The sequence below is a fragment of the Nicotiana attenuata genome, unplaced genomic scaffold (genome assembly GCF_001879085.1).
Source record: "Nicotiana attenuata strain UT unplaced genomic scaffold, NIATTr2, whole genome shotgun sequence".
NCBI lineage: Eukaryota > Viridiplantae > Streptophyta > Magnoliopsida > Solanales > Solanaceae > Nicotiana > Nicotiana attenuata.
In genome coordinates, this window is record NW_017675245.1 from 11,469 (window position 1) to 22,247 (window position 10,779).

The 10,779-nt window shown below is 37.6% G+C and overlaps 1 protein-coding gene across 1 annotated transcript; it reads left to right on the forward strand.

Moving 5' to 3' along the window:
- The first annotated feature begins 461 nt into the window (after positions 1-461).
- LOC109219852 (ATP-dependent zinc metalloprotease FTSH 2, chloroplastic) lies at positions 462-4,987 on the forward strand. The gene is made up of 5 exons (XM_019384320.1): positions 462-747; positions 1,978-3,216; positions 3,290-3,603; positions 3,753-3,993; positions 4,427-4,987. Exons 2-5 carry the CDS (start codon positions 2,032-2,034, stop codon positions 4,766-4,768), a joined length of 2,082 nt encoding a protein of 693 aa, XP_019239865.1. The 5' UTR covers positions 462-747; positions 1,978-2,031; the 3' UTR covers positions 4,769-4,987.
- The last annotated feature ends 5,792 nt before the right edge of the window (positions 4,988-10,779 follow it).

Sequence of the window (10,779 nt, forward strand, 5' to 3'; positions counted from 1 at the left end):
TTACCCCTGCTAGTGAAGATAGAGAGGTTGTTTCTAATAACGCGAACATTATTTATGGGACGAGAAATAGGAGAGCCCCTTTTTATTTTGCAAAAAATGATTGTTTGTTGTCAACTATAATGAAATTGCAGTCACCTTTTAGTTTGCTTATATGCAAATGAAAAATCGGAAAAGGTGGTAAGTTGTCCATCAGAAGTAACAATTCTTAATCCTTGACAATGATTGATTACAAATTAAATGTTTTGTACATAGTCTAACCTTTTTCTGTTAAATCATAATTAACTACTAGTAATAAAGACTACTAAACTCATAGTACAATTTTCATCCTACTCTTGACTAAACTTTTCTGGTAAGAATAATATTTCACTGCATCACTTAGTTACAAAAGTTTTAAGGTCTTTTCCACACCTAAGTTTGAAAAATAAAGAAATTATTTTAAAATGTACGGCCACAAAATTTGTGCGGACTGCGGAGTACCATGTTTGTCATGATACCCAAGGCAAGAAATTGAGAGGCCAATTGACTAAAGAGTGGCCACGCCATAAAATAAAATCTTTCGAAAATAGCCAAAAATATTATCGTAGAAAAATCAAACAGCAATTTGTGAAAGAGTGGTCGACTGAATTATCCATTGAGGAAAAAGCCACGTACCCTATTCCTAAACCACATCCACTCCCTCTAAATTACCCCTCTTTGTTCTTCCCATCTTCCCTCCACTCCAACATCTTTCCTCTTTCATCTAGTCAGGTACTTTCTTTTCCTTCAGTTACTCCGCTTCCTTACTCAGCTCTTAACTTTAAATCTGTATTGTTTTCTGATCGAAATCTGTTTGTTATAATGCCTCAGTGAATTTACTGCTCCTTCACCTGTAGTTTGTACACACACACACACACATTCATACACATTCCTCTAGTTATGAAGATAGTTTCTTGATGTTATGGTCTATTTGTTCACAATAGAAGTATTTCAAAAGCCTTAGTTTTTTATATGTGGAAAAGTTTTAACTTCAATTGGTTGGGGGTTTTATTTGTTATTATTAATGGAACACACATAACTGGCTATGTTAAGGGGAGGATTTGAATTTCTTGAGCTAACAAACCTCAATTTTTACTTGATACCCAGGTGCCAAGCTAAAAATTTTATAGAAAAATTCTTGTGATTGGCAATCATCAAAGGCTTGAAATGCGTAAACTTAACCTTCATATGAATTTCCTTCACTCTCTTTCAAATGGCATAATTGAAATTCCAAGTAGCATTCACATTCAAATGTCTCTTTTTACAAGCTATGAAAATGTTAAGATTTGAGGTTTCTCTTGATTAAAGTATCCATTATAATGTTCAATTATGATTTATGGGGTTTCTTTTTTTTTTGTAACTTAAACTTAATGGAGATCCATTTTTAAAGTTAACTTTTTAAAGTACTTAGATATAGTTACACTCTATTTACACGGTAAACCAATATAATACGGGTGTGTGCAAATATCCGGTGTGGATGTGTTAGTTTCTTGCCAATTTTAGAGTATTTTAAAGAATACGCATGAATTACCCATATCCATGTCACATCCGGTTGATACGTGTTAAAGTAAATGAAAGATCTTTGTAAAATAGGTTAAACTTCAAAAATCAGATGCTAAGCATTTGCATGCAGTAAATACACCAAAATTTTGCTGCATAATTTTAATTGGCAATGTTCATGCCACCCAGAAAGGAAAATAGGAGTTATCAATTGCTAGATGAAATTGATATACTTAAAGATGGGTTGCAGTATTATCATCATTGAGATCAATGGTATTTATTTTAAGTATGTATTAACTTGAGATATAAAATAGAAAAGGGAAAAAGTTGCTAGCCCAATGAATTCCCAATAATTTTAGAAGTTATTTAAACGGGCATGATTACCAATCCTATGCCTGATTGATCTATTTCCTTGTAACTTGCGGAGTTGCAGTTATCAACTTTGTCGTTTCTTGTTTGCAGATTTATCAGTAGAAGTGAACTCTGCAGGTTATTGTTTCTTGTGAGTGTAGCAATATGGCTACTTCATCAGTATGCATAGCAGGAAATAGTTTGTCTACTCATAGAAAGCAGAAAGTTTTCAGGAAGGAGATTTATGGCAGGAAAATTTTATTCTCCTCAAATCTTCCATCGTCTAGTAAAACATCGAGAATAGCAGTAAAAGCATCCCTTCAGCAAAGGCCAGATGAAGGAAGGAGAGGCTTTCTCAAATTATTGCTTGGAAATGTTGGGCTTGGGGTACCTGCTTTGTTAGGTGATGGAAAAGCCTACGCTGATGAGCAAGGTGTTTCTAACTCAAGGATGTCTTATTCTAGATTTTTGGAGTATTTGGACAAGGATAGGGTGCAAAAAGTAGATTTGTTTGAGAACGGAACCATAGCTATTGTTGAGGCTGTATCTCCAGAATTAGGAAACCGGGTTCAGAGGGTTCGGGTACAACTACCTGGGCTCAGCCAGGAACTCCTTCAGAAGTTGCGGGAAAAGAACATTGACTTTGCTGCTCACAATGCCCAAGAGGACTCTGGTTCTTTCCTATTCAACTTGATTGGGAATCTGGCATTCCCGCTTATTTTGATTGGTGGTCTTTTCCTGCTATCAAGGCGGTCTCCCGGAGGAATGGGAGGTCCTGGTGGGCCTGGTAACCCATTAGCATTTGGTCAATCAAAGGCTAAATTCCAAATGGAACCAAACACTGGTGTAACATTTGATGATGTTGCTGGTGTAGATGAAGCAAAACAAGATTTTATGGAGGTTGTAGAATTTTTGAAGAAGCCCGAGAGGTTTACCGCAGTGGGGGCTCGTATTCCGAAAGGTGTTCTTCTTGTTGGTCCTCCCGGTACTGGGAAGACCCTGCTAGCAAAGGCAATTGCCGGTGAAGCGGGTGTTCCATTTTTCTCAATTTCAGGTTCAGAATTTGTTGAGATGTTTGTTGGTGTAGGAGCCTCTCGAGTCCGTGATCTTTTCAAGAAGGCCAAGGAAAATGCTCCCTGCATTGTATTTGTCGATGAAATTGATGCTGTTGGGCGGCAAAGAGGGACTGGAATTGGAGGAGGGAATGATGAAAGGGAACAGACCCTGAACCAACTATTGACAGAAATGGACGGTTTCGAAGGAAATACTGGTATAATAGTTGTTGCGGCAACCAATCGTGCAGATATTCTTGACTCTGCTTTGCTGAGACCAGGGCGATTTGATAGACAAGTAAGAATTTGTCCTTGCTTCAGTTTTTGAACTGTGAGTTTTTGCAAGAAACTAATTTTTGATTTTTGTGCAGGTAAGTGTGGATGTTCCAGATATCAAGGGAAGAACAGAGATCTTAAAGGTTCACGCCGGCAACAAAAAGTTCGATTCCGATGTTTCTCTTGAAGTTATAGCCATGAGGACACCCGGTTTTAGTGGTGCAGATCTTGCTAACCTCTTAAATGAAGCAGCCATTCTTGCCGGTCGACGTGGTAAGACAGCAATCGCGTCCAAAGAAATTGATGATTCAATTGATAGGATAGTGGCTGGAATGGAAGGAACAGTCATGACTGATGGTAAGAGCAAGAGTCTGGTGGCATACCACGAAGTTGGACATGCCATATGTGGGTGAGTTGCTACACGATTAGCTAGTTACTCTTGGCTCCTGATTTACATCTGTTGTATAAGCGGTATTGTAAGACAATATTATGAGCTATTTATTATTGTGTTGGCATTTCAATTCCCTCTAATGGCACTCTATGTTCCTTTCCATGCAGAACTCTTACTCCAGGGCATGACGCTGTTCAAAAGGTCACACTAATCCCACGTGGTCAGGCAAAAGGTTTGACCTGGTTCATTCCTGCAGATGATCCAACCTTAATATCCAAGCAGCAACTCTTTGCTAGAATTGTCGGAGGACTTGGAGGAAGAGCTGCAGAGGAAGTTATCTTTGGTGAACCTGAGGTGACCACTGGTGCTGCAGGCGATTTGCAGCAGATCACCGGTTTGGCTAAACAGGTATACATTCCTTCAGTGCCTTTCTTTTTGTGTTTAAGGATTCTGGAATGGAGTATATGTTGAGGTAATCTGTAGATACTAAATTTTTTATAGATTGCTTAATTTAAATTAAATGAACTTTAACCTCATGTCTACCATTTGACTTGACACATAGTTTAAAATAAAGAAGCAAAGATTTTTGGAACGTGTGGTCTTGAACATGCCATGAGATTTTTGTGGCTATCAAAGCATTTGTAGGGTAAAGTGAGAAATCTAAAGTTAACTTGTTTCCAAACATAGAAACGTCACATTCTTTCTAGATGCTAACAAAAAACTAGAGTCACATAACATGGAACGGAGGGAGTAGTTTTCATTTTATTTTTCTTAAAATTATCATTCTGAAAATTTCTTTCTATATGACTTGATTCTGGAAAATGACAAACTGTCCCTGCAGATGGTTGTCACTTTTGGGATGTCTGAACTTGGTCCATGGTCACTAATGGATTCTTCAGCCCAAAGTGGTGATGTAATCATGAGAATGATGGCCAGGAATTCTATGTCTGAGAAGCTAGCTGAAGACATTGATGGTGCAGTGAAGAGGCTTTCAGACAGCGCATATGAGATTGCATTGACCCACATCCGCAACAACCGTGAAGCAATTGATAAGATTGTGGAAGTCCTCCTTGAAAAGGAGACGATTACTGGAGATGAATTCCGTGCTATTCTCTCAGAATTTGTTGAAATTCCTGCTGAAAACCGAGTTGCACCTGTTGTACCTACCCCAGCAACTGTATAATAACATGAACATATGCTTCAATTTGTACAATATACTCATCCACCTGATTGATTCAGGGTATATACAATAGTTTGAGATAGGTTATCAAAAAAGTATTTTATGCATGTGTGTTGTAAGCAGTTTCTGCATTTGAAATAGAACTAGTAGTTTCTTGATTGTAAATTTGTAATGCTTTTCTCCGAGATGTGGGATGAGTTGTTTCATTTCCTGCTTTAAGCACTTTTCAGGTCTCAAACTCCTCTATCACAATCCTCTCGCATAACGATATGACAATACAAACGAGATTTTGTCCATAGATTCTCTCAGCATAATGTGGTTGTTTGTTACTGTGAAACTATGTTCCCAAGTTCACTTACTTCAGCTATGTATAATTTACTACATTCAAGGAGGAAACTAGGAATAAACTTGATTTTTTTCTCATTCCATTTTCGGACAGAGATAAGTGACCTTGGAGAAATTACTTCACTAAGGTTACCAGTATTTTGACTTAATTAATTAAGTAATAGGAATTCAAAGAAAGAGACTATTTTGAGCGTATTACAGAATAAAGCAAAATGTGGCTGTCAACAACGTTTCCTGAATAAGATATACTCCCCCATTTTAATTTATATACCCTACTTTCCTTTTTAGTCTGCTTCAAATCAAATGCCGAACATTTTTAAACTTACTAACATTTTAATTTCAACATTCTCATTTTACCCCCTAATGATAATTTTATTGGGTGACATGACACATTTAACAGCCTGTTTGGATGATTTTTCTCATTGTTTCACAATATATTATATTACAACAACAACAACAACAAACCCGGTGTAATCCTACTAGTGGGGTCTGCGGAGGGTAGTGTGTACGCAAACCTTACCCCTACCTTGTTAAGGCGGAGAGGCTGTTTCCGTAGATCCTCGGCTCAAGGAACAGTAGAAAAAATGTAACAAATAGTAGCAAAACCAGTGCAATAGAAGCAAATGGCATAACATGTAATAATAAAGAACCAGGAATAAATAAAAAACACAAAAATAGTACTAGTAATACTGGTAAGACTAAGAGACACTAGTGACTACCTGTCATTCTTCTACCCTAATTCTTGATCTCGACCCGTTCCTATCAAGGGTCATGTCCTCGATAAGCTGGAGCAATAGCATGTCCTGCCTAATCACCTCACCCCAATACTTCTTAGCCTACCCCTACCCTTCATTAGACCTGCCATGGTCAACCTCTTACACCTCCTAACCGGGGCATCTATGTCTCTCCTCTGCACGTGCCCGAACCATCTCAGCCTCGATTCCTGCAACTTGTCCTCCACCAAGGCAACACCAACTTTTCCCTAATAACTTTGTTCCTGACCTTGTCTTTTCTGGTATACCCACACATCCATCGCAACATCCTCATCTTAGCTACCTTCATCTTCTGGACATGGGACTTCTTGACTGACCAACACCCTACTCCATACAACATAGTGAGTTTAACCACCACTCTGTAGAACTTGCCTTTAAGTCTTGTTGGCACATTCTTATCATACAGAACCCCAGAAGAGAGCCTCCATTTCATCTACGCTGCACCAATCTGATGAGTAACATAATCGTCAATCTCCCTGTTGCCTTGGATTACAGACCCCAGATCCTTGAAACTATCTTTTCTGGGGATGACTTGTGTATCAATCTTCACTTTCACTTTTGCTTCGGCATTCCATCACCGAACTTGCACTCCAAGTACTCTATTTTCGACTTGCTAAACTTAAAACCTTTAGATTCCAGCGTCTGTCTCCAAACCTCCAACCTAGCATTAACCTCGCCTTGCTTCTCGTCAATCAGTTCTATGTCATCAACAAAAAGCATACACCATAGCACCTCCCCTTGTATGCTTCGCTTCAGCACATCCAATGCCAAGGCAAACAAAAACGGGCTAAGAGTCGATCCCTGATGTAACCCCATCTCCACTGAAAAATGCTCTAAGTCACCACCTGCAGTCCTCACTCGAGTCTTAGCTCATCTCGTACATATCCTTAATCACCCTGATGTACGCTATCGGAACACTGCTAACCTCCAAACATCTCTATAAAACCTCCTTTGGAACTTTGTTGTAGGCTTTCTCTAGATCAATGAACACCATATGCAAGTCTTTTTTCCTCTCATGATACTGCTCCACTAACCTCCGCACAAGGTGAATGGCTTCGGTAGTTGACTACCCCTCCATAAATCCGAATTGATTCTCAAAAATAGACACACTTCTCCTCACTCTCCTCTCCATCATCCTCTCCCAAACTTTCATAATGGAACTCTGTAGCTTGATACCCCTATAGTTATTGCAGTTCCAGATATCACTTTTATTTTTGTACAACAGAATCATCAAACTCCACCTCCAATCTTTGGGCATCTTTTTCGTCTTGAAAATGACATTAAATGTCACGACCCATTTTCTGAACAAGCCGTGACCGGCACCTGATCGCTAAATTTGATCGAACGAACCAACTGCGCTTATCAGAACTATTATAATTTCGAACTTTATATGCAACAAGGCAATACTTTAATCAAATACTTTTAATTAATCTGAATATCTTAAATAAACCAACTCCAAAACTTTATTTGTGGTAACTACTGAAATACTATCAAGTTACTATCAAAAACACCTGAATCTTAACCCACTGACTGTGTCTATGAAGCCTCTACTGATAAACTGACGCAGTGCTCAAGACATGAGATTTCCTAGCTAGTTCTCCAAGTAAACAAAGAAATAGCTAAATAATGATGACTCAAAGGAATACTCCACAAATAAAAGCAGAGCTCACCAATTGCACTGGAAGTGAGGGAAGTCCTAACCTATAGCCTGCTCGCCTAAAAAATCGGCTCCTACGTTGTACCGCAGACCAATGCATGTTCCCAAAAGAGAATGTCAATACCATCCATTGTACTCAGTGAGTCACAATGACCCGCCACTAAAGCAGGGAATGAAACTTTAATAAAATATACATTACAAACAAAGATTCGAAATGCATGGAATACATAAAGCTTCTAAGAGCAATTTTAAAATAATTGCATAACAACAGTTTATGATTATTTTACAAGAAATTCTTTTCTTTTTCTTTCTCATCTAAAAAAAATACTTCACTTTATGTTTCGGGAGTTCCAACTATCCTATCTTATTTCTGTCTTAGTCACCATGTGATCGGCACGGGTTCGATCCCAACCTAATCGAATAGGCCCAATCCACGAGGTGTCACTCGCTTCATGGTTCTCAGTGCTCTTGTATCATAGCTTAGCCTGGCTACAAATTCTCAGTAATGAGACCCCCGCCTTGTGTGCTCCCTACTTTGGCATAAGTAGTTTCAGGAAGTCAACGCCTTGGCTCGGCCTAAACGATGACCCCTTCTCAGAATAGATGATACTCCCAAAAATTTTTTCTTTCAAATACTTCTTCTTGTGACGTTTCAAGTCTAAATCTTATTTGAAAGTGATCTATCAATATTCATAATAATATTCTTAAGTGTATACATAGCATAAGCATGAAATAAAATTACTCAAAATATTTTTAAAAGTTCTATCAATTCTTGAAACTTTAACATGTAAGTTCATGTATTAAGGCATAAAAATATGAAAATAGACGCTTATACTTCTCGAGTGAAATATATGAGCTTTAACTAGAATATACTTAGTCAACATGTACTCACTCGTTCCAATTAGGCACATGTCAACTCTTTAAAGCATTTTATTAAACACTTTGTAGGCATGTTTCTGTGAGTAGAACCACTTTAGTGAAGGGTTATATCCACTCACCTCAAAACTCCTCGAGCCAATACGTAGGCTCCAGTCCAATTTATACACGCCAAACAATCAATTCTACAATAACCAGTATATTTTAATTAATTTCAAAGTTTCACACCTAAATATTGAACTTACCGTAGATACAAAGAAAGAATGGAATTAACTATCCAGTTCTTATATTGTAGGATAATTGAAAATAAGAAATTGTATATACCTAAGTTCAAGAACTAGTGATTTATAAAGAAACCTAGAATTTTTCATCTTGTCCGTAGAAGTCTGCTGCTTTGATTTCTTTGGAATTTTCCCTCCAAGGCTTAATGCTTTAAGCCTTTTGCTTTTGAAATTTTTACCTCCTATAGCAAAGGTTAACACCTTATTTATTTTAAATAAATACCATTTAAAAAAATTATATTCTATGGATACCTTTTAAGGTTTATAGCGAAATATTTAATTTTGGTTACATCCTAGCCCTAAACCACTAAATACACTATTCAGTTACACTATTTTCTTTCTCTCTATTTTGATACATCCCATTCTCTTTCCCATCCCATTAAAATTTCCGCTCTCCTCCTCCTTCTAACGGCATCTTCTCAACTGAAAAAATCCAACAACTTGAGTGACAACGGTGTGTGGAATCCATCCACTAAAATGTTCCGGAAACTGCCGGTTTGTCACGTTAACCCTCCACAGAATCATGAACCGAGAGAGGTTGCACGTTTGAGCCAAATTTGTGGTGGTTTTGGGTATGATACTTCTGCTAATGATTATAAGGTCGTTAAAATAGCCCAATTTTATCACTTCTCTGGTAGTTCCTTAGTTACTGTTACAATGGTTTATAGTTTGAAGTTGGGTTTGTGGAAGAAGAAGGTTCAGGATTGTCCATACTGGTTGGTTAAGGAAGACAACGACACGTTTGCAAGTTGAGAGGTTGTTCATTATCGATATCAGAAAGTAGTTTCCACAGATCTTTGAGCAAATTTCGATATGTCTACCGAAGAAGAAGCCGTCCGACGCCGTACGGCACTCGCCGACTATCGGAAGAAGCTCTATTTGGCTACAAGGCGGAAATTAGGGTTTGTTCTTGAGCAAAGACGACGGAGTTTGGGGCTGAGCAACTTGATTTTTTGCTAATATATTTCAATGTATTTTCAGCGTATCGCGCTGTTTTTTCATGTATTTCATTGTATTCATTGTCTTTTTTCCAATTATAATTCAATGTATCTCGTTGTATTCCGTGTATTTTATTGTATTCACTGTCTTCTTTTTTTCATTGTTTTTCAATGTATCCCGTTGTATTCTATGTATGTCTCTTCTTATTATTCTCCGAAAATATACCTAGGTTTTGGCAATCACTCTACTGACAGAGAACCTAAGAGCTATTTCATTGTATTCACTGTCTCGCTATATGCCATGAATGTATTCATATATTTTTTTAATTAATATAATTTATGTATTCAGATGTATTATATAATTTCTCTGAAGATTGCTATGTTTTTGGGGTATTTTTCAGTTGAGAATCTTTTTTATAACCGAAAATACAAATTTTGTGTGTTATAATTGAGTTTGTTGAGTTATATTAGGAGTCTATTATGTTAATTGATACACTTTCCGTTTAAAAACAGTGTAATCCCCTGTTTCATGCCGTGAATACAGTCGAATACAGTAATCTGTCCAGCTGTAATCCCATGTTTCACGCGATGAATACAGTCGAATACACTCGAATACAACAACTGAATAGCTGGATGATGTTCTAAACGTCAATACCACACAAGAGGGGGGGTGATTTGTGTGGTACCCATTTCGCTTTAGAAGAACCTGGTTCTTCTAGGTGTACTTACTATTACTGTTTGTGGAATGAAGAGTGCATAAAATAAAGAACACAGAGATTTTTACGTGGAAAACACCTGGCTCAAAAGGTGAAAAAACCACGACCTACTACTCAGTAGGATTTTCCCAAACTTCCACTAAAATTACTGAGCCAAAACAGCATTTACAAAACTCTTGTAAACCTAAGGATTAAACTCTAATCCCAGTGTGGCACACAGCCTCAACTGTTGCGACACCTTCAAGTTAGCCTATAACTTGAATACTCAAAGTACCGATTACAATTGCTTCTACAAAAGCTGGAAAGGTACAACTTTAAACCACCTACTACAATTGAACTAGAATAAGAATAAACACAATGGAATTGGTTCTTCTATCTTGTCCAAGTAGCTTCAGGAATGCACACTTGAATCTCACATAAATTGCTTG

Bases quoted from the DNA above. Each gene is read 5' to 3' on its own strand.
- LOC109219852 (XM_019384320.1), top strand. From the start codon at position 2,032: ATGGCTACTTCATCAGTATGCATAGCAGGAAATAGTTTGTCTACTCAT. The intron at 3,217-3,289 runs GTAAGAATTTGT...ATTTTTGTGCAG, and splicing joins CAGGGCGATTTGATAGACAA to GTAAGTGTGGATGTTCCAGA. The intron at 3,604-3,752 runs GTGAGTTGCTAC...CTTTCCATGCAG, and splicing joins GTTGGACATGCCATATGTGG to AACTCTTACTCCAGGGCATG.